Genomic DNA, 27,948 nt, shown 5'->3' with positions numbered 1-27,948 from the left:
CGAACATTGTAGAAGTGTGTGTGTGCGTGTGTGCTTGTGTCTGGATTGATTTGTGCCTTTTCTGAGTGAACATTTCAGATTTCTTGTGTGTGTGTGTGTGTGTGTGTGTGTGTGTGTGTGTGTGTGTGTGTGTGTGTGTGTGTGTCTGTGTGTGTGTGTAATCAAGCATGTAGGAGTTGCTAAAGCCCCGTGTCCTCAGGGTAAAGGATCTTCTTCAAAGCAGCCGGCTGGAAGCCAGGCGCCTGGGGGGGAAACACTGATTCCTGATCAGATTAATCATTTGACCAGTAATGGGCCTCTGTGTTTTCTACTCCACATTATAAAAACCAAGGAAGGCATCAAATGCAAAAACCCAATTTTGTAGTAAGTGCCAAATTCCCTGAAGAAAAGCTATGAAAAATCAAAGTAATAGGGTTACAACACTTTTTTCCCCGTTGTGGATCGATGCACTTGAATCAACCAAATCTGCGAGATCTGGGGCTTGCTATCCTTTTGAAGAGGAGAAAACCTATTCAAGTCTAACTGACTGAGCTGCCTTTCACGGTTAGATATTAATGCTTCGTTTTTGCAGCAGCCTAGCTTTCAGCAAGCCCCGGCCTCTATCCCCCTAGCTTTGCTTTTCTTCTGAAGCTTCTCCTGTGCCGAGGCCTTGATCAGAATCCATTATCGAAAGAAGAGAGCTGTGATGATTCAACCCAGGCAAAAGTGTCAAACCCACATTCGATTTGTTTGTTGCTTTGTTTTGATCTGCCTGCTGCTTTGAAGTGCAGGCTCTTGTCTTTTTGTAGCAGTTACTGGGCCTGTGCTGTGCTGACCTGGCAGTCTGTTCATATACCCCTCTCCTTCTCCGCTCTCTGTCCAGATGGATTTACACCGCTGATGATTGCATCCTGCAGTGGGGGAGGTTTAGAAACAGGCAACAGCGAGGAAGAAGAGGATGCCTCTGCCAATGTGATCAACGACTTTATCTACCAGGGCGCTAACCTTCACAACCAGACTGACCGTACAGGTGAAACCGCTCTTCACCTGGCTGCCCGCTATGCTCGTTCTGATGCTGCCAAACGCCTGCTGGAGGCCAGCGCTGATGCCAACATCCAGGACAACATGGGCAGGACGCCTCTGCATGCTGCTGTGGCAGCTGATGCCCAGGGGGTGTTCCAGGTAGGTTTCATATGCCAACTTTATTTCATAATTACAGTTAAAGTATTAGTGCTGAAATAAGAAAAGGATTATTCAGTTTGTCAGTCAATTGCAATTTATCAAGCAATTAGCTTCTGAGATATGATGATTTGCTACTTTTCTTTGTTTTATATTTCTTTTAATTGAATATCTTTGGATTGATAGTTGGACAAAACAAGCAATTTGAAGAAATCACCTTGGGTTCTGGGAAATTATCATGGTCATTTTTTACTGTTTACTGATATTCTGTGGACTAAATAATAAATTGGTCTATTCAGTTAGTTGTTAGTTGCAGCCCTAAAATGTATAGCTGTCAAGTAATCTGTATACTATTGCAGACCAGAATTAACAAAGGTTAGACATACTTAAAATTCTTGCTTTACCTTCATTAATACAGTTTTGTGCTTACATGTTGCAAAGTACATTTAATTAAAATATTTGAATCAACCTTTGAAGTATGACATTTTTATTATGTCGATGGAAACATGTTTAGCTCAGAAGGAGCTATTGTAAACCTATTGTATGTCTCTATAGATTCTGATAAGGAATCGCGCCACAGACTTGGATGCCCGCATGCATGATGGCACTACACCCCTGATCTTGGCTGCCAGATTGGCAGTGGAGGGCATGGTGGAGGAGCTCATAAACTGTCATGCTGACGTCAATGCAATCGATGATTTTGGTAAACTTTCACTGTTTTAGCGCCACTTATATGAGCCTAGAAATCATTACAACTTGGTGCTGAATGTGGTCAAATGGTGGACAGCCTCAAATGCATCAAAGGAACACAGATCTAATAATGTTATTTGTGTCTGTTCAGGTAAATCAGCTCTACACTGGGCTGCAGCAGTTAATAACGTGGAGGCTGCTATTGTGCTTCTCAAGAACAGTGCCAACAAGGATATGCAAAACAACAAGGTAAAACACTAATCTGTCTCTTCCTCCTCCTCTTAGTTTTGTAAAACAATAGCGAAAAATCTTTCCGAAACATCACCCCTCGCTTGTCTGCGAATCTCTTAACGTGTTGTCTCCTTTCTGTTTACCTCAGGAGGAAACCCCACTATTCTTGGCTGCCAGGGAAGGAAGCTACGAGACAGCAAAGGTCTTACTGGACCACTTTGCCAACAGAGAAATAACTGACCACATGGACCGGCTACCCAGAGACATTGCACAGGAAAGAATGCATCACGACATTGTGCGGCTGATGGACGAGTACAACCTGGTACGGAGTCCTCACATGCATGGAGGTTCACTCAGCACCACGTTGTCACCCCCTCTCTGCTCACCCAATGGCTACCTGGGCAACATGAAGCAGCCCCAGCCTCAAGGTCAAGGTCAGGGCAAAAAGGCACGCAAGCCCAGTGCCAAGGGCATCGGCTGCAAGGATGGGAAAGACATGAAGGTGAAGAAGAAGAATTCGCAGGATGGGAAGTCTGGGAACCTCCTGGACAGCTCAGCCGTTCTGTCCCCAGTTGACTCGTTGGAGTCTCCACACGGCTATGTTTCTGATGTGGCCTCACCGCCCATGATGACCTCACCTTTCCAGCAGTCGCCATCTGTATCCCTGAACCATCTGCAGGGTATGTCTGACCCACACCTATCTGTAAACCACATGGTGATGCCAAACAAGCAGGAGCTGGCTCGAATGCAGTTTGACCCACTGCCACCCCGTCTTACCCATCTGCCCGTATCTGGTTCCAGTGGCCAGGCCCCCATAAACGGCCAGTGTGATTGGCTGTCCAGGATGCATGGCAGCATGAATCAGCCGGGCCAGTTCAACCCCATGAGAGGAGCTCCTGGTGGTCAGGGAAGTCTGCACCAGGGAGGGCAGCACGGGATGATGACCTCCCTCCACAATAGCCACCCCACCACTAGCCTGTCTCAGATGATGAACTACCAGGGGATCCAGAGCACCAGACTAGGTCCACAGCCCCACATCATGCAGCAGCAGGCTCAGCAGATGCAGCAGATGCAGAACCTGCAGCAGCTCCAACAACAGCAGCAACAACAACAAAGCATCCAGCTGCAGCACCAGAACTCAAACGCAACCAGCAGCCAGAACTTCATCGGCGGGGAGCTCACTTCCCCAGAGCTTCAGCAGGGCACAAGCAACTCCAGCATGCCCATCCACACAATTCTGCCGCAGGAAACCCAGATTATGCCCTCCTCCATCAACCAGTCAATGCCCAGCACACAGTTCCTCACCCCACCTTCCCAGCACAGCTATTCAGGCCCCATGGACAACACTCCAAACCATCAGGTCCAAGTGCCTGACCATCCCTTTCTGACCCCCTCCCCCGGCTCCCCCGATCACTGGTCAAGTTCTTCTCCTCATTCCAACATGTCCGACTGGTCAGAGGGCATTTCAAGTCCACCGACAAGCATGCAGTCTCAGATTGGACATATACCAGAACAGTTCAAATAAGAAGCTTGTACTCCGAGATGAGCTGCTGTATATTTTTTTATAAAAAAGGCACTCTTTGTGAAAAAATAGAAAAAGGGCAAAGCTGTAAACACGATTCAGTAGGACTTTTTATACGCTTTTATACTAACAGCAACATTTGTGTTTCATCCATTCTTTTTATTTATTAATGCCTTATTTATACGCATTGCTTACCTGCTTACAGAAATTTGGGGGATGGTGCTGGGTCATATACAGGACAGAGAAAGTCCTTAAGAGAGACTCTTTTCTTTTAGTATTTCTTTTCTGCAGTGAAACCTCAGCATACACACTGGGTATTTATTTCCTAAGGACTTTTAGTATTTGCCTTTTTTCATATGACTTCTCAATCTTTGTTTTTAATTTGTTATTGTTTTGTATAATCTTGTTTATAAATAAACTTGTGATTAAGGGGCATTTCATAGAGCACATTTTAAGTTTCAGTGTTATTTGTTCTAAGTGTGGGAAATATTCTAGTCAGTCGGTGATGAATAAGTTGTGAATGTTAACAGAATTCATCTCCTGTATTTCATGCACATGTCCTAAATGATTTAGGAGCAGTTTTCCCCTTTTTAAATATCATGCGATTCTTAGTTACACTCTCTAGAGTTGTGTATGTGTCTTGAACCAATGGAACAACATTATGTTGTGCCTCTACATTTGATTGTCTTCATATGTAGAGACGTGATGGAGATGTGATATGTTGTACAGTATACAGCCATCTTGGAGATTGGCAGTTAAGGCAGGCTTGAGTATCTGTTAGTCCTGTGGTGTTGGAGAACTGGCCCGTTGGCCACAGTGTATGTTGTTGTCCAGGGGGAATAGGAAACTTAATTTCCCCTCTCCCTCCTATTAGTTTGAGCCTATGGCTGTGTTGTTCCTTTTGTAAATATGTTGTGCATTTCCCTTGTAAGCAAGATTTTGTTTAAGAAATCTGATGTCTTAAGCATGCAATTTTGATAGGTTTCGCACCACTCAACAGCCTCTAAAATGTCAAACAGAACAGAATATATATTTTGTATTTTACTGTCCCTTATACATAAATAAATTTTAACTATATACAAATAGATACATTATATTGTTCGGAGACATTTTTCTCATAAAAAAGGTAAAATACATAAATAAGGACGTTTTATAAATTCATATTTATTTACTGTTCTGTTACACATAAAAATCCATTGAGGCAACAATTTGTGTAAATTATGAAATGCTTTTGTAATGGAAAAACCATTGGCTAAGTTCTCAGTTGTGTCCACTTCAGTGCTTTGTGAGACGCTCCCTGGTTTAGTTTTCAAAATGTTATAATTTAACAAAAATATTAGGTTGTAGTGAAATTGTAATATCTGCAATATGTTTCTCTCCTCTTATAAAGTTATAATTTGCAAGAAATATATTTCCCTTTTCATTTGCAATCTGTAAAAATGTTTCTTGCTATAATAAAGGGCACCTGTGTGTCTTGAACTTATGAAAACTGTCTCTTTTTTCTTTAAATTACTTTACAAGATCTCAAAAGATCAATATCTTCTAGACTTCTATGTGAAACAAGGGATTCATTTAATAATTATAGATCTAAAACAATAAATACTGTATAAACACATGCCTCTTACAGTTCTGGGCAACAATTATTAATGTCATTAGATTTTTAAGTAAAAAATAAAAGTGATCTTTCTCTTTATACCTGTAGCACGTTTTTTAATTTGCTGAAGGGGCCAAGTACAAATATTTGATGTAGTGTGTCTCCCTCTAGTGGTGGTAATTATTAGCTGTAAATATAACAATTCATTTACCTAAACGGAAGGTTCAGATGCACTGGTTTTGCAGCTTGTGTATATTGCGTAAAATCAAAACTAAATGAAGCAATATTTGCATGACTAGGCCATGACGATGGCCAGATTAACCTGATAGGGTATCCAGGGAAAAAATAGGGTACTGGGTCCCAAATAATCTCCAATTTTAAACTGTGCGTTCAATGTGTAAAACATTAACTAGAATAGTACCTGGCTCCATGTTTGCTGTGTGTTAATTTGATTATATACATAAACTGTGGAACATGTAAGCACAAAACCGAAATAATCAAGATGTTTTAATGATATTTTGATAGAGGGGCCCTCTTCAACATATGACCTTAAGATCAGGTAAAAAAGCGGCACCCATCTTAAAGCCCTTACTTTGCCATTGCCAAGTGTCAGAAATACTGTACACTGAACAACTTTGGGTTGCTCAGACAAAGCAAGACATTTGAAGACATAATCTTGGGCTTTAGAAAATTGTGAATTGTGAGTTTTCACTTTTTTTCAGATTTTTTTTGATAAAACTATTAATCAATTAATTGATAAAGTAATTGCCAGATAATCGATAATGAATCTTATTGAGTCAGTTGATATTGTGCTTTAGTGGTGCAAATTCCCAAAGTTTCAATAAAATTAGTACAAACCAGCTGACACCATAGACTGCAGGTTGAGGAGCTTATGGGGCCCCTTGAGATCTGGGGCCTCAGGGCAGTTGCAGGCTTTGCCAGGATGGTAATCCATCCTTGCTTATCACAGGTTAAGAGAATACTGTAGATGCTGACTTTGTACCGTGTTCGTAGTTATAGATTTTAGTCTGTTTTTAAAACTAGGGAACGTTACCAGTTTGGATCGACTGAGTGGACTACGACTCCCATGATGCAGCGGTAATAGCACCGTTGAAGTTCAAAGTTCAAATGTTACTGTAAAAATAGGGTACTCGCTGGCTGGCTGTGTGGTCGTTGGGATAATAAACAGCTTGGTGGTCAAAGAGCTAATAGGTTACCGCCGCACCGAGTACTGCCAGAGGAAATCGAAAATGGCCTTCAGCTAATCGGCGCCTGCTCTTGCGCTGTTGTCGGCGGATTTACAGAAAGACGGCTTGCTGGGTGCTAACGTTAGCACGCTAGCTTGCCAGGAGCACATAGCAACTGCTGCTAGCTAACGTCACTGGACTGGTACTCTTTAACGTTACCGTCATAGCTTTAGCTATGTTCGTCCAGGAGGAGAAGATATTCGCCGGGAAAGTGTTGAAAATACACATCTGCACCATGGACGGCACGGAGTGGTTGGAGGAGGTCACGGAAGACACCACTATTGAGAAACTGAAGGAGAAGTGCTTGAAACATGTAGGTTTTAGGGTTGTTTGTGTCTCCCTTGCTGCTTTTTTGTCCTGTCACTCCTCTGCCTTGGGTGTTTGCAGTCTATCATGCCCTCTGTGTAAACTGTCAAGTGTCGGTGTCACTGGCTTTGTATTTATAGTAACTGGGTAGACTTTGCTATTTATAATTTAGCAGGTTGACTGCCCCTCTCAACGTAGCTAACTGCCTGACTCTGCCCCTTTTCTGTTCATATTGTCTAGCCTTAGAGGCATTTTGCTTTTCTGGCTGTCTATTATTACACAGCTTATGTTACTTGCACTTCTGTGGCCTATAGCATAAACTCAAGTGGTAGTCAAATGGTTGTTTCTCAGGACAACATGGGAAATAATTCGATTCAAAGACAAATTTTGTGTAACATCAACACATGGGCACAGACATCGTGATGAAAGATTCAATTTATTATCAGATCCCATGCATCTACTTTTGTAGAATTATGTATTATATAGGACACAAAAACAACCAGTCGATTAATTGCCTTTTTAAATGACTAGTTTTGCATGCAAAACAGATAAAACTGTCACAGATTGCTTGTCACAGGTTAGATTAGGTTTTCATGTTTTATCTGGCCACAAAAATATTTTATTAATTCACAATGATATGACAGAGACAAAAATAGCAGATTCTCACAGTGGAGATTCATTTTTTTCTTGATGACTTCAGCAATTAATCGATGATCAAAATTGTTGTAGATAGATTTACTGTCAGTCAACTAACTGATTAATCTACTTATTTTTTTCAGCTGTAGTGATTTACAAATGCCAGACATGTCCAGATTCTAGATTATTTAATGTGAGAATTTTCTACGGTTGTATATAATTGGAAATTGAATTATTTAAGGTTTGGCACTGTTTGACAGACAAAAAACACAATTTGACGATGTCACTTCATTACAACATTTTCCAGACTAAACTGTTAATTAAAACAATAATTGGCAGATTACATTATAATGAAAATAATCTATAGTTTCACCCTTATTGTTTGCTGTTTTGTATTTCTGAGATGCTTCGCCCTTTGCTTGGTTTATAGTATGTGCATGGAAGTCTAGAAGACCCCAAAACACTTACCCACCATAAACTCATACATGCTGCTACGGAGAGAGTCCTCACTGACACCAAAACTGTCGCTGATGAAAATCTCAAAGATAAAGGTATGTAAAACCCTGTTTGACATGTTCTGGGATTACGACACTACTACACAGTTTTCCATAAACTGACCATGTTTCATATATGTTGTAGAAGTTTTGCTGCTCATAAAGAAAAGACCGCCACCAACGCCTCCAAAGATGGCAGATGTTAGTTCAGATGAAAAGGTAAGCATGAGCAGCTTCAGAATTGAAAGCATTAGAGATGCACTGATAGCATTTTTCCTGGCTGTTATTTTTATTTAATTTTTTTTTAAAAGGTCTAACCTGCCAATTCCGATTTTGGCCTATTCCGATTTTCTTTCTTTCTAAGAGCTGTAATTGACAGCATACTTAAACTTTTGTTTAGCTTTTCTTGATTGGAAAATTCTTGATTAGTATCTGCATTCGCATTGGCTTTTCTGAGTGGAGTCCATTCAACTGTATGTTCCTTATAAAACACTGACTATTAAATAATGTGTACTCTTTACATTTTCTTTTTACAGGACCTTCTCTCACTCAGACACATCTCAAAATAAAACGTTCTCCAGTTTAGAGTGCTATACAGAGCTTTCTGTACAAAGAATATATAACTGAAAATAAACTGCAGTATAACACAGCTCAGTGTACATTAGCCTATTTCTAGAGGCCTATGTTATTGCTTGTCTCTCCATTTATGTCTGCTTATTGCCACTGTATTTTAGTGTTTGTTCACAAACTACAGTAATCTGCTTACCTTGCTTTTACCTTCAGACGCACACCTACACCAGTCTGTTCCTCTCTCTCTCTCTCTCCCTCTCCCTCTGCTCTCACTTCATTTATCAGCAGTTTTATAAACACTTGCTTTTTGATATTTTTTTTTTTCACCCGCAAATCCGTTTTCACAGCAGCAGGTGAGATGCGTGTGGAGAAGGCCAATTCTGGTCCCCAGCTGATCGATCGGTGCATCTCTAGAAAGCATCATTAATTTATAATTCTGCAAAAACTGGCAATAGAAATGTGAGGTCTTTATTTTGCTTGCTTTTAATGATCTCTGTTTGTTCTTTGTTCTTGTCGTCACAGAAGAAACAAGATAACAAGGCTCCAGACAAAGATTCAATTCTAAAAGCTACCGGCAACCTGTCCACGCGCCACACTGACCGCACTGTGACCCAGCATAACATCAGAGATGTAAGGTTCTTGGTAGAAGGGATTTAGTTTACGAGGGGTATCAAAAAGTTAAATCTAACATGCAGATCTTACAAGTAAGAATTATTCTACCTGTGTAGACCATTCAAAATTTGGTAGTGTATCAAAGATGTTATTAATTTTTTACTGTGTTTGTGTGCACGTGTTTTATGTTGCTCCAGTTTCAGACGGAGCTAAGAAAGATCCTGGTTTCTCTCATTGAAGTCGCCCAGAAGCTTCTTGCCTTGAACCCTGATGCTGTTGAACTCTTCAAAAAAGCCAATGGTGAAGCTTACAATCCCTTTTTTAAAACAATTTCCAGGTCTATATCAATAATCCTACTGTCAAGAAAGTTGTACACACATTTACCACACATAAGGTTCTGCAGCTGCAGTGGGAGAAGACATTTTTTTGTTAAAACAGGGGAAACATTCAATAACACATTCATCCATCATAATAATGCTCTAGAATCTTTTTATATACAGCCTATGGCTAGAACACAGTGGGAAAAAGGTTGGGTACACCCTACACATGTCACCAGGTTATTAAATTACCTACACATGCACACAAACACATTCACATGTAAGGACAGTACAGGATTTCCAATCTGAGCACCCAGAGCTTACCAACACACATACATGGGGATAAGATGCAAACTCCACACATAAAGGACCCAACTGGCTGCTGTGAAGCAACAGTGCAAACCGCTGAACCACTTTTCTAAATTCATAGGAAAGTGTATTTTGAATTACATTTTAAATCTCTGACCAAATGAGGATGAGATACTTTGTGTTCTGTCTTTACGTACCGTAGAGTATTTATTTTACATATTTTGTTGAATTGTATGTATGTATTTTTGCTGGAAAAATAGTTTGTGACGATGATGATTATCGTTGTAGAGTTTTGGTTTTGATCTCTTTGTGTTTCGGGGTCTTGTAGCAATGTTGGATGAAGATGAGGAGGATCGGGTGGATGAAACAGCCCTTCAGCAGCTCACCGAGATGGGTTTCCCAGAGAGCAGAGCCATCAAAGCTCTTAGATTGAACCAGTAAGTCTGAGCTGGTTTAATAACAACTCCTTCACTACTGATAATGAGTCAAACTATTTGGTAACTATCTGTTATCAAATCACCTCTGGAAGTTGAGAACTTGTTCACTTTGAGAAAACAATGAGGACAATGTTGTGGGTTGTTACTGTTCTTGGGTAACTCAACTTTAGTCTAATTCATCCTGAAACCTTTTCTCATCCTATACTTTCTTTCTGCAGCATGTCAGTGACACAAGCAATGGAGTGGCTTATCGAGCATGTAGATGACCCCTCTGTAGACGCACCAATACCTGGCCAGGACTCTTCTGGGGCAGCAGGAGCCACAGCTTCCGCCATACCAGGCCCCTCAGCCTCTGGTTCGAACCTTCTGCGCAGCCTCTCCAGCCAGTCGAGCACAGAGCATGAGTGCAGTAGGCAGGACGAGCTCACAGAGATCTTTAAGAGGATCCGCAGGAAACGGGAGTTCAGACCAGACTCAAGAGTAGGTGACTTTATCCTTTCAGAGCTATCATTCAGAACTTGGATTATTACTTACTTTAAAAAAACTCATCTTGGTGCTTGCACCTGCCAGGTTGAGCTACTTCTGCCGCTGTACAAATTATTGTTGTGGAACTTGGATCTTGCTGGTGAGGGATTAAGCAAATAATTGAGTAACAACCAACCGTTGTCTTTGAAGAATTTATTAGTAAAAGAGAATAAACAGAGAAGTACTAAAACACATATACAGCTGGTCCAGAGACCTGCTACCTAGGGCAGCTTTGGGCATCTGGCCCCGAACAAAGGGATGCATAATCATATACAGAGTCTAGGTTTCTATATTTTGGGGAACAGAGATCCTCTCCCAGCCTTGAATCCACATTCGAGGAGAGGAACAACAAGAAGGTGAAAACACCAAAACAATCTCACAACTGTGACCTAAACGCTAGTAAATGTGGACGGACTAACATAAAGAGTATACAACAAGGAAAGGTTAAGGATAAAAAAACATAATACGTATATATCTAGGGCTGGTCAAATACGTCGACTCGCATTACGTACGTCGAAGCGTCGCTCCATCCGGTGTTACTGGGATTCCCCCAGGAAGCTCCTGCTACAAGACCTCGCCTTCAACCGTCTAAAGTTTGGGAGTATTTTTGACAGACACTCAACAACGTGGTACTCGTTCCGTGAGCTTCACTGCAGCACAACTGCTGTCCACGAATAGCCAGCATGAAGCAGGATGAACACGTGAAGCGAAAGTATCCTGGAGCACTGACGGCAGCACCGCAAATCGTGTGTACTTTCTATCTCCACACAAGCACGGAACATTATCAGCACGAGGACACGTAGTCCATTAGAATGTATTTCTTCATTGCCTTCATGTTAAAAGTAAATTCTGCCCTGCTGCCGTCATGGTACACCTAGGGGTGGGCAATATGGCAAAAATATCATATCACGATTTATTTTAGGCACGATTCACTATCTTATCACGATTCATTTTCCTGTTTGTTTTTAAGACTATTTTGGAAGTTATTGGTTTAAAAGAAAAAAATAACACTACTTTATTAATCACATACAATATAGACTAATGATTCATTTAAACAAGAAAGAACTGATTCATTTTGTTCTATTATTTATTTTTCCATTTTAAAGATTTTAATATACATTTTTTGATTTAATTTTCCCATGAATGAATTTGCTGTTTGCTTCTGCATATTTAAAAACACAAAGACAGGGAGTTGTTGCAGATATTGATTGGCATTTACAGTTTCCAATAGCACTGAATGTGCGTTACGCCCCCCACCCTGTCATGTAGACTGGATCAGCTCTCAGTGAGTACACACTGCGACCGGAACGGGACTGAACACAGCCTCCAAAACCGACAGAGGCCAATTTTGACAATAAGGAATACAGGACCGAAGTGGTTCTTGCCGGGTTTGACTCATTGTTATTATCACAACACATCAGTGAAGTTTGTTGAAATTTGATGCTTTTAATGTGAGGACACCGGATCGGATTCAGCCCTGTGCGCGTTCCTGAGCCTCTCTCATACTACAGCGACAACACGGCAGCTAACGACATGCAGTCCTTTAACACCATAAAACAATAGTCTCACAGCAAAAAACAGACTCCATGTAAGGATACAAAACAACAATAAAGGTTTATGTACTGAAGCTCATCAGACCAAACAGATCCAGATGATGTTGAGTAAAAACACAGTGAACATGACAAAAGCTGGTCGGTGAGAGTCACGTTAGCTCACCAGCTAACGCCGAGCTGTTGCTAACGTTATCTAGTGCAAAGTTGTATCGCTTTCCACATTACTTAACCAACTAACGCGACCCATATTACTAACCTGTGTACCATCGGTATTATGTCAAAGTGTTGATTTAGCCTGCTAGAAAGGATGTAACTGTAAAGAGCAAATGTGGAGCGATTTGTTTACTAGCTTACAGCGATGCAGGCAGGGCAGCCAGCTTACGCTACATTAGCTCGGACCTGCCGCTGTATGCTTTGTAACTTTCAATTTCGATTTATTGTGGTTTTACCAATACTCAGGTACACAGCTTCTCCACCTCTCAGTCGCTGTAACTAATGTGACCCACATAATATACAACACTGCAACAAAACAATTCCTGGCTTTGTGATAGGGATTTCTCCGGGGGTTCTTCTGCTTTGTCAGTGGCAGGGCCGTCATCGGCCTGGCAGTAAACCCTGGCTCTGTTCTGGTTTGATGTCCTTTTTGTTACTGCTGGTGTAACTTCGGTGGGAGCAGTATAAGTTAATTCGACTAAAATAAAGCTTATAAGAACTTGGTCATTATTGAATTCAGAGTTGCGCGACCGAAACGGTCTGCTAACTTTACAAACAAACAAAAGAAAAAGATAACTTCCAGGAAAGGGAGCGTGACTTCGCGTGTGTTGCTTGAAAAGAACAAAGAAATCTTCCAAACTCCTTAAGGCGTTGCTGGGAGAAGGGGCATGCTGGGCGTGTGCCAAGGGCTGCTGAAGAGGTACGGAGGAAGAAGACAAGAGAGTGAGCGCGTGTCTGGCGCTGTGTTTTGTTTCCTAGGGCGTGTCCCAGGAGGAGGGCTTTGTTTCCCCTGAGGCTTTGTTTCCGGTCTCCTAAGAAAGGCTGTCCGTTAACTTTAATTTCTATTTTAATGTCTGTTTGCGTGTATTTCAATCAAATACATTTCGTAGGGATCACAGCAGATGAAAGAGCATCTTGACTAAATACTTGGATAATATTGGCTGTTAAACGTTCTTACTTAGAGAATATATAAGCAGATTTTACGAACATGGCATCAGATTACGAACAATAACATACAGTGATACATTAAACAGTGGGAGAGGCATTAAAACAATGACATGTAATACTTAATTTGTCCTCTGGGGAGCACTGGTTCCATGAGAGGAACCAAGGATCCCGTCTGACTATTTTACTTAAATTTAACTCAATCCTTGGTTCAGGAGCTAGGAAAATTGGTTATTTAACACATAATATTTCTGTATCATATCATTTTGAAGAGTATATAACGGTGCTGGGAACAAAGAATTAGTTACAACATGAATTAAATGCAGAAATGTTGGTGACCATTGATGAGGATTAAAAGCACTGCAAAATTAACTTATTTGTGGTTCCTTCTTTCCAACATAGTTTTTAACAAGAACGGGGTAATAATTACTCAATTGAAGTGGCAAGAACTACTAAATAGCTTTAAAGATTAATTTAATTAAAACAAGGTAATAGGCAAGTTTATAAGGAGACAATATTCATTTGTCCACACAAATGAATTCGGGGCAGGGTCCTTCTCAGGCGTCTGGAGTTTCTCACATCTAGGTGTGAGAAAGGGAGAGGGCATGTTAAGATTCCAAATTAATGGCTCTTTGGTGGGGTAGGGAATCAAGACTGAAGAAGGGGGTCAACTTCGTTACCATGGTCCACCACCTCTTGGTCTTGGGAGTGTTTAGAGGTTGTTTAGTTTATGGCTGCTGAAGTCCTCACAGCCTGGTTCAGGTTGATGTTAGTCTCTGGACAAGGTTAATATTGTCATTTTAATAGTCATGCATAGAGTCTGTTATGTAGGTTTTATGGCTGAAACTGCAGCACTTGGGAGTGGTGCAAACTTTTCACCCCCTCCTTTGGGGTACTTCAGCTTTCTGTTGAGGGTTGATATCTCAGCAGCAGGCGAGCTAACCATGTAACACGTCAGCTAAATGCACTAAATGTAAGGGTGCTCCGATCGATCGGTCACCGATCATAATAGGCCGATAATGTCTTTAACTAGTTTGATCGGTGGGCGCTAAAAAGGCCGATAAGAAAAGCCGATCAGATGATGCAATACTCGCCAGACAAATTTTCAACGGCAGCTAAAATGTTTCACTACGCTGTGTGAGTGGTTTTCAAAGCTAGCTAGCACCAAAGTCCTTCTCAGACAAGAAGGGATTAATGCACCCACATAATCATTTTAGAGTTGAGCAGCAATCAGACAAGTGGAGCAACATGCAGGAGCGATCATGTGAAACTGTCGCAGCTGTGCTCATCAAACTCACACGCCACCCGCAACCGGAGTTTAACAGACACAGCACATCAGGCAGAGAGAGACTGATCCTTCAGTGTGAGTTTCCTGATGCAGAGTGCGGCGCCACTCAATCAGCTGACAGCATCTCTCTCTGTTTTCGTTACAAAAATGGAGACCTTTTGCCTCCCGTCCAGATTAAAACGGTGAATCAGAAGATGTTTGTTTGAAAACACTGCTGACCTGATGGACAAAACGGAGGACTTTATAAAACGATAACACACACTCACATTTGGCTTTGTGAGTCGGTCTTATCTGTCATGCAAAGCAAAAACACGATGCTACTTACAGAGGTTTAGTTTTGGTATATTAAAATATAAGTACTGTGTAAATAACACTTAACAGTTAGCCTAGCCTACTGTGCATGTCGCTGTATTTACTTTGCGACAACTCTCAGTGTGTTTTCCGCCGCCGTCTCTCGTACTCCCGAGTTACTTTCAGTAACAGTTCCACTTCGTTGCCGGTCAGTTTTTCATTATTTTCTATTAATTTCTTCTTCGATTTCGCTAAATCGTCTGCTACTGCGGAGTAGACCATCTGCTTCATGTTTACACTGGCACGCGCATGTAGCTACCTGAACGGCCACTAGATGTTTGTTTTCAGTCGTTCTGATATAGACAGAGATCAACTCTGATACGCAGCTGACACTGCTGTGGACGGAGATCGTTTTTGTTATAAAACTGTTTTAAAAACGTAGCAGTGTGGATGTAGCCTCACATTACCCCACTCCTCTCTCTACTCCTCTCATGTCAACCCTCCCATTTTCCCCATAAATCTCCCATATTTTTAACCTTTAAATACGGCCAGAAGGTTTTTATTTGACTTTATAAAGTGTGCTACTCTCCCTTTGGTAAAGTCGGTGGCAGCATGTAAGATATGTAGACTTCCTGCACAAGGATTAAAAATGAAAACAATCCACTGAAATGATATAAGACCTATAGCCTACTAATGGCAAACCATATGAAATTAGAATGAATATAGTAGACTGTATAATATGGAATTTACATTGTAGCCTATTTTTATTTATTTAAATTTTATTTTAAAATCTCACTGAAGGCAGTTTTGACTCCTCTGTAGCCCCTCTCCCTCTCTCCACTCCTCTCTATCCCTGCTGTTTGTTCTGTTTTTGTAGTTATTCCACAGGAAAGCTATATTTGTAAAGCTATAAGATCTTCACAGTAACCAGGCAAAGGCTGCTATGGTTTAAGTCTCTAACACAGATTGAGCAGAATTTGTTGCCCATGTTTCCAGGGAAAAAAATAAACAGTTGTCATTTCATGATACTTTTATCATCTGTTAACTTTAACACTTAATACATTGTTTTTAGGACCAATTAAATAAATATACAGTATACTGTATAATGCTACATGATAAATAAAAGGCTCCAAATAGACCTAGTGATCGGGGATTGGTGATCGGTATCGGCTGATACTGCTTTCAGCAATCGGTGATCGGCACAAAAAATCCTGATCGGAGCACCTCTAACTAAATGTACTGTTATCATGTAACGAACATGGATTAGTTCAACCTCAAGTTGGTAAAAATATTACTGTAATGTTGCAGTGGGAGTTTACCTGCATTTCCAGCATGTTGTGTGAAGCTGTCACCCTATCTGTCTATAGCCGCTGTCACTTTTTTTTCGTGAGTAAGTTACTGTGCCAAAATGCAGCTCGTTGCGCTGAATGAAAGGTACGGAGCCGGTGTTGATCTGCCTCTGAGCCTGAGTAACGTTGAAGTAACAGAGCCTGAACATGTCTGGAGAGAAGCCACAGCCTGCATGCCGGTGTTTCTGCGTTTATTGCTGGATTTCTGTATGAAAGCGGTTGTGTTATGGATTATACTCACTCATGAGTTCAAGCAAGCACGTGTACAAGCAAACGCCTAGTTGCAATCTTAAAACCGCACCGCTAGTGGCCGCTGAAAACTACATAATGCCCCTTTAAGAAATGCTACTATTGTCATTTTTATGTGCTTCATCAGGATGATTGTATAAAATATTGATTAGACATATTTTTGCTATTTATTTTGGATAAATTGCAGGGCTCAACGTTAAACTTTTTTGCAACTGGCCACACTGGGCCAGTCAGTTTGAAACTTACTGGCCCTCCTTACAAAAGTAATTTATCAATGTTACAACAAAACCAAAGACTTATAAGTTATGTTATACTGTTAACATGTTTAATCTGTTAAATACATCCTGGATAAAAAAAAAAAAACAACAACCCCCTGCTGGCTGTTACAGAAAATGCAGTTTTAAGTTCTGTCTGCATGGTCTGGATTGGACAATAGTGTGGGCCATGAGCTGCAAAGCAAATGCAGGATGTTGAGTGTCAGATTTTTTTGCTTTCGAGTTGCTAGTTCAACTGTCCCGACGTTACTTTTTACTGGCCCCGGGCCATCGGGCCACCGTTATTGTCGAGCCCTGAATTGGTATCTTAATCAAGTAATAGGCAACTTTTTTTCTGTAGAAACAAAATTAGTTGTTAGATTAATCGACTAATCAAAAAAATAGTCGTTAGATTAATCGACTTGCAATCACTATGTACAGCCCTATAAGACATAACCAGGGTTTTTACTGCATAGAGAATTTTTTGGTGCCCCCCAAAGAGGTTTTAGTGAGCGCCAAAGGAAAATCACCAGCACCACAATGATCAGAATTGGAGGGACCTTTCAAATCCTCTCCGAATGTGTTTTTAAAAGCCATTTATCAAACCACTGTTGAGCAAGCAGAAAATAAACTTAAATACAACTGACTTTCAGCAGTCACCTCTCCTCTCATCCACAGCAGCTGTAATTTACACATGCAGCAGGCGCTGGATTAATAAAGCAGCTGCTACGTTGGTTTAACGCTCCACTACGAAGCTTGCGCTAATGACTTCCTGTTATTTCTCACAATTTAAAAGCCGTTTGCGCTTATAGTGTGACCGTATTCACCGGTACTGTCACTTTTACATTTGAATCTTTGGTTTTCTGGGCATTACGTGACGCTCACCTGTTCCTGTTCTCTCCTGCCTGCTTATCGCCGCAGGGAGATCAGGTGCCATTCATGCAGCCGTGTGCGTTAGTAGCTCGTCAAAGTCACTTTTCGTGAACCGACCAATCACAGCCAGGAGGAGGCGGGACATTAAAAAAGGTTGAGGCACTACAGCAAACTTTAGAAATGTTAAACTCGTTTTTCTGTATGCACGGTTTTTATTACTGACTTGTGTAGTTCAGTGCTTGAAGTAGTACCGGCACCTCGACATTTTACTCTTTGGCGTACCGGGACTTCTCCCAAGTTGCCGGTCCTCTCCTCTGCCCTCTCCGTATCTGGGCGCTACGTGACGATCACCTTTTCCTGTTCTCTTTGCCTGCTAAACTCTGTCGGCGGAGAGAGACGAGGGAGAAGAGAAGCTCGGGTGCTGAATGTAGCTCGTCAATGTCACATGTCGTGAACCGACCAATCACAGCCTGGGTGGGGCGGGACATTTAAAAGTATCGACAGATAAGTGTCATTTACACTGGGGACACTGGGGGGCGGGGTAGCATCCATCAATTTGTTTTCCACTTCAAGCACTGCTGACAAGTTAGTAATTTGCATAAACAAATCAGAGATTGACCACCATGTAGAGCAGGGGTATTCAATTAGATTTCAAAGAGGTCTAGTTAGAGAAAATTTCCTGAAGCAAAGGTCCGGAACATCAAAACGACGAACTTGCGTTATCATTCAGTACTATAACCTATAGTTGTATCAACACATGTTTTTAGTCAACAACGGACTGTCAAATCAAATAATATTTCAGTCAGTTTTCACATCAAACTGGAGGGATAATAAATAATAACTATTCAAATAATAAATTCTAAATTTAAGTAAACTAAAGTAAAGTGCCAAATTTTTAGAAAAAATGTAATAAAAAGTGTAGCTTGAAGTGATGAAGTGTAGTCTTAACCAATTTTATAATAAACACTCAACACATCATAACAAATGAACAGCTGTAATGCCTCCTCTTCTCTTTCATTTCCTCTTACAGGGCTACCACTTTCCTACTTTCTGTTGTTCAGTGAGAAACGTGAGCTCCAGCTAGCATATTGGAGATCTATGAGATATTCTGGTTTTGAACTGCCCGTGGGAGGAATGTACATGTAAAAATCTGTACATTCTTGATTAAAAGTCATGTGAAATCTCTTTTATCTTTCGTCTCCTCAATTCGGGTGTGTTTCCAAAACGTCTCTGGTGAATCTCGCGGACTCAACTCGCAAGCATCGGTATGCACAGATTTGATTGGCTGAGCAGCGTCACATGAGACGATTGGAGCACATGCGATTGGTCTGTGAGTTTCCTGGTCCTCTAAACCAGTACAGTAAATGCTAGAAAAGCTGCGCGGGTTAAAATAGAAACGCTCCGTCACGAGGTAGTAAGTCTCAATAATAAATGGGCTGTAGGTCGGCGGTCCGGAGAGGACGGCGGCTGGGTCTGGATCCGGACCGCGGTCCGCCTATTAGTGACCTCTGATGTAGAGCATTTTTCTTGCACAATAATTTAATGACCGAAAACAACCCACAAAAATTAAACTGCTGTTTTGTCCAACTGGAATTAATATTATAGGCCACTAAGTTATAGTAACCTGTACGATTATCTGAAATTATAATGAAAATACAAACATCAGCACTAATCAAACCTTAGCCACAGTGGTGTAGGCTAATATCAGAAAATGGTTTTATTTGTGAAACAGCTGAATCTCAACTAATAAACTATCTGTAGGCAGAATATCCAGTGAAGTGTAACCTGTAAATATATTATTATACTAACATTATACTTTCTATTTAATGTTATATTTATTAATACACTAATTTATACCTTTACTCCTCCATGTTATGGATATATTTTGTTATCGAATGGTCAGAAATAACAAGAAAATGTATACATTTTGGTCGTAACGTAACTCATTGCCTGTACTGTACACGTACTGATCATGCTTACTGCCCATTCTGAACCAGGAAAAACCTTGTACAATAGTAATAATAATAAAAGTAAAACAACATGCATAAAAGATTAAATGTATGAGCACACAATTTACAGAACTGTGACTGTTTATGTTGTTGTCAGTAGACTGAGAAGTTCTTTACCTTTTGTTTCTGCAGGCTGTCATTGCATTGATGGAGATGGGGTTTGATGAAAAGGAGGTGATTGATGCTCTGAGGGTGAATAACAACCAACAGGATGCTGCGGTAGGTTTACACATCCATTGTTATACTGCTTACAGTCATTTAAGCAGGCCGTGTTTGGCCCTTTGACACAAAAACAATGCAAAATTTGACAATGCTTGACTTTACATATCAATTGTAAGGAATATTCATTAGTTTAAGAGGAGTAATCCAAATTTAGTGGGGTGTCATGGTATGAAAAAAACATGTGGACACTGTTCTGTATCCTGCACTGTGACCTCGGTGATGTCAATGCATTTTCAAAAAAGAAAAGAGATTTTGGTTTCTCACTGTTTTTTTTTGTTTTTTGTTTTTTTTCCCTCCTGCAGTGCGAGTGGCTGCTGGGAGACAGGAAACCTTCTCCAGAAGATATGGACAAAGGCATCGACACCAACAGCCCGCTATTCCAAGCCATTCTGGAGAATCCAGTGGTCCAATTGGGTCTAACCAATCCCAAGACTTTGCTAGGTACAGTCTAGTCAGATTTAGTGGAACAATCAGAATTGTGGGTAATTTGACAGACAAAAGAATCTCTGAAATCACACTTAAAAGGAAAGCCCAACAATGTCAAAAACTATCTTTCGCATATTTGCCTATTTTGTTTTGTGGTAATGTTTTTGAACACTAGGGCACAGCCACAGTGTCATTCTGTAAATGTAAGAAATCACATGCTGAAGCAGACCTTACTAAGGCAGGCTGTGGGAACACAAACGGACCTAAAAAATAAACAATGTTAGTAAATGCAATTAACTTTACAGACTGAATATGTTTAACGCTTATTATTAATATTATGGTAGGATAGTTCCTGGTCACTGTGTTTTACTCACTTTTTCACTTTTTATTGGGAATTGCTGAAATGGATAAGTGTAGGATATAAGCTTAACACAACTGTGCTTCAACTTTTTATTATGTACTGATGCACCTATGTGTTGCCATGGTGTGTGTGTGTGTGTGTGTGTGTGTGTGTGTGTGTGTGTGTGTGTGTTTATATACATATATGTACTCCACTAAACCTCTGAAGGTGTGCTGTGGTATGTGGCACCAAGACGCTAGCAGCAGATCCCTTAAGTCCTGTAATGGATCTTACTTTTTTGTCCGCCACATCCCCACAAATGCTTGATTAGATTGAGATCTGGGAAATTTGGAGGCTAAAGCTGTTTCTCAATCAGCGTTCTTGTCTGTACTGTACTTCTTGTGGACTTGTGAAACGTCATTGGTCGCAGCCAAAGTACTGTTCCAATTCAAAAGTCCGCATCTAGCCAAGTATAGTCAAATACTTGGATGTGTTCTCGCTCCGCTCATTTTACGGAGCCTGCATCGGTGGTGACTTGTGTGGACTTCAGATATCCAGGTATCCCATAATGCGTTTCGCTGCCAAAAATATATTGAGTATTGAGAAACAGCCCATGTCAACACCTTGAACTCATTATGCTCCTCACACCATTCCGGAAACACTGTTGCTTTGTAGCAGGGTGCATTATCCTGCTGAAAGAGGCCACGTCCATCAGGGATTACCATTTCCATTAAAGGGTGGACATGCAGACTGCAACAATGTTTAGGTAGGTGGTACATTCAGGTAAAGTCACAACCACATGAATGGCAGGACCCAAGGTTTCCCAGCAGAACATTGCCCAAAGCATCACACTGCCTCCGCCGGCTTGCCTTCTTCCCATAGTGCATCCTGGTGCAATGTGTTCTCCAAGTAAGCACAAGCACCCAGACATCCATGTGATGTAAAAGAAAATGTGATTCATCAGACCAGGCCACCTTCTTCTGTTGTTCTGTGGTCCAGTTCTGATGCTCACGTGTCCATTGTAGACTCTTTCAGCCGTGGACAGGGTCAGCATGAGCACCCTGACTGCGCTACGCAGAACCAGCATCAACTTTTTCAGCAATTTGACATGCTGTAGCTTGTCTGTAGGAATGGACCACGCGGGCCAGCCTTCACTTCCCACATGCACCAATGAGCTAATGACCCCATCTTCGGTTCACCGCTCTTCCTTCCTTGGACCAACTTTGATAGGTACTTACCAGGGCTGTTGCGCTAACCACAAAATAGAAATACCGTGCTATTTGCCAAGCCAACCACAGAGGATGGCAAGCACTGCAACAACCATAATGTTCATACTTTCTTTCTTTACACTTCAGTGTGTATTAAATTAATTAATTAGTGATTAAAAAATTCCACAAGCATAACAAGCTCTGTAATGTTTCAGGGATGGATTGCCATGGGCTGTCTGTGAAGCAACTTCAAATTTAGAAGCTTAAGTTTGCCACGTTAAATGTTGTTTTGCTGTTTATTTTGAAGGTTAGCTAACTTAGCTGCGCAATATGCTAATGCCAATGTGGCTAGCAGACTTGGCGATATTGGACTAATGTAATATTGAGGGACAGTTAAGAGAAACTGTGTGAACATTAGCTGCAGTACTTGACGTCAAGCTGCATGTCATATTTTGTTATCAGTAGTCGTGGTTGACTTGAAGATAGGTATATGTGAGTTTAATTAATTAAAAAATGATCTCTAACTACAGACTATAAAAACTTTGTCTCTTTCCTCCATAATTTGTTTTCCTCCGTGGATTATCCATAATTGTCAGTCCACTATATTTCCGTGGATTATCCATAATTGATAATTCATTGATACCTTTGTACTGTATATTTCTTTGTTATTTTAGTTGTTTATTTTGAGTATAACCCAGCATTGCATGAGTTCACATTCACAAACAGACACAATCAGTTCACCAAAAACATGAGTATGTTTAATGATTGTTGCTGTTTGAGAATGTTTACGCACTGTATGGACACACTGCAGGTCTGATATATCAGACATATCAGATTATATTTACAAAAGACTGCGACAGGTACGTATTTCTGCCCACCTAGTTGTTGTATGCAGATGTGTAAACAGCCTCTTTGGTCCCTGATTCGGAATATGCAAAGTCATTCACCTGTGGTGAAAATAAAACCGCCCATATTCCAAATATGGCATTGCTTTGTTCATTAAAAGAGAGCTATAGCGCATCTCTTTGTTACTATTTTTTAAAGGGTTAAATTTGCTATAAAATGCAAGGTGAAAAAGAACACAACATATAAGGCTGATGGAGACAATCAAACTTCGAGCAGCAGGGTATGTCAATAAGTCATGTTTGTATCGTCTGAACAGTTAAAGAGTTCTATCAAAGAAATAGTCTTGACACTTTTGGGGTCTTAAATGATATCTTCTGAGGTATTAAAATGTCTTAAAAAGCATTGAATATGACAGTTAAATGGTGCAAGAACACCTGTCAGTGGTCATAATGTTATGGCTGATTGGTGTAGTTTTTAAGGAACTCGGCAGGTAGGTTTTCCAAACATTTTGGAAAACTACCCACAGTTCTTCTGTAGATTTAGGCAGCCTCAGTTGCTTCTCTCTCTTCATGTAATCCTAGACAGACTGAAGGATGCTGAGATCAGGGCTCTGTGGGGGCCATAGCAACACTTCCACGACTCCTTGTTCTTCTTTACCCTGAAGATAGTTCTTAATGACATTAATTGTATGTTTGGGGTCGTTGTCATGCTGCAGAATAAATTTGGAGCCAGTCAGATGCCTCCCTGTATCTCCCTGTACTTCTCAGCATTAATCCTGACCAAATCTCTGACTCCGTTTGCAGAAATGCAGGCAAAAACTTGAAGGAACCTCCACCATGCTTTACTGTTGCCTGCAGACACTCATTCTTTCACAGCTTTCCTGCCCTTTGGTGAACAAACTTCTGCTACAGCCAAATATTTCAGTTCCTGTGTTTTTTTGCATAGTTGAGTTGCTTGGCCTTGTTTCTATGTCAGAGGTCTGGCTTTTTGGCCGCAAGTCTTTCATGAAGGCCACTTCTGATGGCATTTCTCTGGACAGTGGATGGGTGTACCAAGGTCCCACTGTTTTCTGCTGCTCTGAGCTGATGGCACTGCTGGACACCTTTTTTAGATTGGAAAGGGAAGTAAGCATGATGTGTCTTTTATCCGCTGCAGTAAGTTTGTTGGCTGACCACTGTGTCTACGGTCCTTAACATGGAACAGCACATCTGGAAACCCCTGTCTGCCTTGAAATTTCTTTATGGGGGAGACCATGCTGATGCAGTATACCTACCTTGTGTCTTGTTGCTATGCTCAGTCTTGCCATGGTGTATGACTTTTGACAGTTAACTGTCTTTAGCAACCTCACCTTGTTAGCTGAGTTTGGCAGAGTTTGACCAAGTTTTATTCCTCCTAAACAGCTGCTTCTGTTTCAGTTAATGATTGTGTGTCAGAATCAGCTTTATTGCTAGGTATGTGTACACATACGAGGAATTAGACTCTGGATTGTACTGTGTGTGTGTGTGTGTGTGTGTGTGTGTGTGTGTGTGTGTGTATAAAATAATGAAACACAGGCTGCAGTATAGAGAACACATATATACACACTGAGTACTTCAACAGCCTGAGTACTTCAATTGAAAGTTTCTTGACAGAATGGAACAGATGATGTTTTTACATCGAATTTTCTAGATTTTTAAAAGCGGCTGGTTTTGTTAAATATATTTATTTCTTACTTCTTGTATGCAGCATTTGAAGACATGCTGGAGAATCCTCTGAACAGCACCCAGTGGATGAACGACCCTGAGACTGGCCCAGTCATGCTCCAAATATCCAGAATCTTCCAGACCCTCAATCGCACATAGAGCCCGTGTGACTGTGGCAGCTTGTGTGTGTGTGTTGCGTGTGTGTGTGTGTTCTTCTGAGTGTGGCAGAGACACAAGTATTGTTTTTGCCTTGTAAAGACAAGCCGGAGGAGTCAAAATATGAATTAAGATGTTCTACATATAACTATTTATACCAGTGCAGTAAAAAAACACTTATACACGACAAATGTTAACAGAATTGTTATTACAGTAATAATAAGAAATGGAGATATAGTATGTTGTTTTTACATTTTAAAGAGATCGATTTATAGTTATGACAGACATGATTTATTTTATATAATTTCTCCATGTGCAAAAATGACATCAGACATCAATTTAATGTTTACACTTCAAAGAAACCTGTTTTTGTATGTTTTACAATATTTAAATATCAATTACAGTTCTGTCTGACTCTTAATTGTTACATTTCTTCAGTGGTGAATTGTTGGAAGACTTCTGTCAGTATCATGTTTGGTTTCTCTTCCCCCGTTGTCTTGTTTTTATAACTTCTTGAAATTGAGAGGCTGGTAGTCAAAACTGTTTAGCTAATTGAAAATGGGCTTTGAGTAACATTACCTCTCTCTCCATTCATGCCTGTGAGGTCACTGTAAGTCAGCCGCCTCTCAATTTAAAAAGGAGAACATTTGTCCTTAAGCGTCTTCTAGAATATTTATTTTACTTTCTTGCCTTTTTAGACAAAAGCTGTAAACAAAAATGTGTGTGTCTTAGTCATGTTTTTACAAGAAAATTATATATTAGGCCTGTGTGTTTATTGTCAATGTGCTCTTGAATGTCATATTATCATGTTGCGCTCATTTAGCACTTGTTCACCTCTATGAATATCATTCACTGCAGCAATGAGGAAGTGAAAACGGGGGTTCATGTTTTGTCTCAAAAGGCTGTAGTGGGATGTTAAAAGAAGCTGAGCCTAATCAAAAGGTGTTTGCCTTTTTTAACCTGTAATCTGAAAATATGAAGACGCATGCTCACTTCAAGCTGCGAAGGTGCAAGCATCCTCATACACACAAAGATATAATGGAATTTGAGACTCAACTTTTTTTCTTTTGAGAGCAATGAACATTTATGCTGTCAAACCAAACCAAAATGTCACTAAATAACCTGCCTTGTCATTAGATGTACCCATTGTAAAATACCCTGTATTTCTGTGCAATAGCAAGGACTTCTGTTGACCTGTAAAGAAATATATTTGGTTTGAGTGTTGAGATGTGTGAACTACAATGGGTAGTGTGTTACACAATATTAGCCTTTGCATTGAGTACTTAAAAGCTCCAGCTACAAGAAGGTGAGCTGAGTTTCACCTGGTTGTACTGAGAGTTAAAAACAGTATGGAGGGTGGTGTGTTTTGCCAAGCTTTTGAGTGTTTTTATTCAATTTTTAAAAATGTGGTGTTGATGTGACTTTCTGCTCAGGGAGGCTGAGATTGTTTTTCTAAACCTGTCATTATGGCAAACCTCTGCTCTCACCCCCTTCTAGTTTGGCATATGAAAATGGCTTTAACTAATCTGTTTCAAACTTTGCTTATGAATAAGAGCACCACAAAATTTGGTTTCGTAAATGCAATATTTGAAAATATTTAAATGTTTTTAGAGAGAAGTGTCTGTTTGAACTATGTATTATTACATTATTTATGTCAAAGCCAAACTAGTAACTTGTTCTTATTTATAACATTTTTAGCAAACCTCAAAGCTAATCTTCAAATGTGAAAAGATTAAATGATTCAAATGTTGTTTTTACAAACCATTATAAAGTATGCTTATGGATTGGTAGGTCATGGTGTGATTTAATGTATTCCAACATGTTTGAATGAAGAAGGATTTCTACACACCTGTGGCCAGCTGTCTCACCACCTCCATGCTTTGTACTGGCATGTATACAAAATTGATTGAAAGTAATATCGTAAAACAAGCACTGGGAGATGGTACGTTTAAAGAAAAGGTTCACAGAAAATGCAGTCACCTTTAAAAATGGTCAGAAGGAACAGAAAAGAACAAATGAACTTTATTGCTTAGGGACACTGAAGAATTGTTGAAGTTTGTTATTTTTCACTTAGCTTTCATGCAGGACTGTCCCAGATTAACAACCTATGCAATATACTCTCACTGTTTATTCAAACAGCCTCATGACCACTGGCATCTAAATCACTATTGCATTAAAGTTATTTTTTGTGGCTGTATTCTTTGGATGCTGTGTTTTTCTTTATGTCAGTGTCAATTTTATTTCTATAGCACATTTAAAAACAACAATAGCTAACCAAAGTGCTGAACAGGGTCGATGTCTTTAAAACCCTCATGTATCCCTAGGGACATTTTTGTCTTTTTCAGTTTTGATTTTATTGCCATTTTGAGTGTGTTTATGCCATTGGCATGATTTTTTTGTCAAAAGTAGTATTTTAAAAAGTTTTTTTTTTTTTTTTTATTTGAAAAGTTTTTATAGTGTAGAAAATACGTAACACATTTATCAATAAAAAAAAAGATGTCTGGCATGAGGGAAATGATGCGGTTTTGCGTGTGGTTCTCTCTTGCAGACACCATGGCGTCCGGCTCGTTGGGTCCTCTTTTTTTAACCGGCCTGTAACGTCTAAAGAGCTGCCCGCCTAGACGAACGCGTGCGCGGCGTTCTAATGGACTGGAGACCCAGGTGCACGGCGGAGCTCCGGCTGAAATAATATCTTGCATCTTCTGGCATATTTCTCCTGCAGTCTATCTCTCCGTCACTGTCAATGATCGCTCGGTAAAGACTAAAAACATATGAAATCACAGAGAACATACTGGACTTATTACCTCTTGTTTGCTGTCCCTGATGATAGTAGTGTTGTTTACGCTTGTCACTCCCATGATGTACTTGACCCGGTCAGTCAAAGCAATGGCTGATTGGTGGGTTGAGGAAGCAGTGTGCTCAACAGAGCTCAGTGCTGCTCAACTTGCACAACGGCGCTCAATGATTGGTCAGTATAGGGACTTAGAGGAGAGTGCGCCTGAGGAATACCAGGTGCTGTAAGCTTTTTCACTTTGCCACTGCTTCAATGGGTAGAGAGTTTTGAAAAAGAGAGCAGCTCCTCTCTGGACTTTGAAATGTGTAATTTGCACTCATTTACTTACTTATTTTTAGCCTAACCCTTTTCCTAAACCTAACCAAGTAGTTTTGTTGCCTAAACCTAACCAAAGGATGACTGCTTCACAACGTTACCCACGTGTTTAACCTCATGTGATTCACGTCATGAATTTATGTTACATTGTTAAGGGTCCGGTACGCCTGTCCGTTGAACTTATGTGGTTTTGGGACAACTGACAATGGACCTCTTTTGTCGTTTAGGTATGAGGACATGTTGCAGCATAAGACGATTGCTTGTGTTTCCTGAATATCTACTGTTGC

At 40.5% G+C, this 27,948-nt stretch overlaps 2 protein-coding genes across 3 annotated transcripts in view; both read left to right on the top strand.

Annotated features, from left to right (window-relative positions):
- The window catches only part of LOC123961028 (neurogenic locus notch homolog protein 1-like), a 49,415-nt gene extending 44,331 nt beyond the window's left edge, over positions 1 to 5,084 (top strand). For both annotated transcript variants that reach the window (XM_046036125.1, XM_046036121.1), the window contains exons 31-34: positions 863 to 1,161; positions 1,714 to 1,861; positions 2,000 to 2,097; positions 2,228 to 5,084. In XM_046036125.1, the coding sequence (XP_045892081.1) occupies positions 863 to 1,161; positions 1,714 to 1,861; positions 2,000 to 2,097; positions 2,228 to 3,604 (1,922 nt within the window). In that variant the 3' untranslated portion in view covers positions 3,605 to 5,084. The remainder of the gene's footprint in view (positions 1 to 862; positions 1,162 to 1,713; positions 1,862 to 1,999; positions 2,098 to 2,227) is intronic.
- Positions 5,085 to 6,287: 1,203 nt separating this feature from the next.
- On the top strand, positions 6,288 to 26,749 carry ubac1 (UBA domain containing 1). The gene is made up of 10 exons (XM_046036126.1): positions 6,288 to 6,755; positions 7,815 to 7,935; positions 8,024 to 8,097; positions 8,971 to 9,078; positions 9,258 to 9,360; positions 10,015 to 10,123; positions 10,342 to 10,603; positions 19,805 to 19,891; positions 20,197 to 20,335; positions 24,440 to 26,749. The coding sequence occupies exons 1-10, from the start codon at positions 6,618 to 6,620 to the stop codon at positions 24,553 to 24,555; spliced, it is 1,257 nt and encodes a 418-aa protein (XP_045892082.1). The 5' UTR covers positions 6,288 to 6,617; the 3' UTR covers positions 24,556 to 26,749.
- Positions 26,750 to 27,948: the final 1,199 nt, after the last annotated feature.

Source organism: Micropterus dolomieu, linkage group LG21 (assembly GCF_021292245.1).
Source record: "Micropterus dolomieu isolate WLL.071019.BEF.003 ecotype Adirondacks linkage group LG21, ASM2129224v1, whole genome shotgun sequence".
In the NCBI taxonomy this organism is placed as follows: domain Eukaryota; kingdom Metazoa; phylum Chordata; class Actinopteri; order Centrarchiformes; family Centrarchidae; genus Micropterus; species Micropterus dolomieu.
The sequence above is the reverse complement of the archived record's forward strand: the minus strand, read 5'-3'. Positions and strand labels throughout refer to the sequence as shown.

Bases quoted from the DNA above. Each gene is read 5' to 3' on its own strand.
- ubac1 (XM_046036126.1), top strand. From the start codon at position 6,618: ATGTTCGTCCAGGAGGAGAAGATATTCGCCGGGAAAGTGTTGAAAATA. The intron at 7,936-8,023 runs GTATGTAAAACC...TATATGTTGTAG, and splicing joins TGAAAATCTCAAAGATAAAG to AAGTTTTGCTGCTCATAAAG. The intron at 19,892-20,196 runs GTAGGTTTACAC...TCCCTCCTGCAG, and splicing joins ACAACCAACAGGATGCTGCG to TGCGAGTGGCTGCTGGGAGA.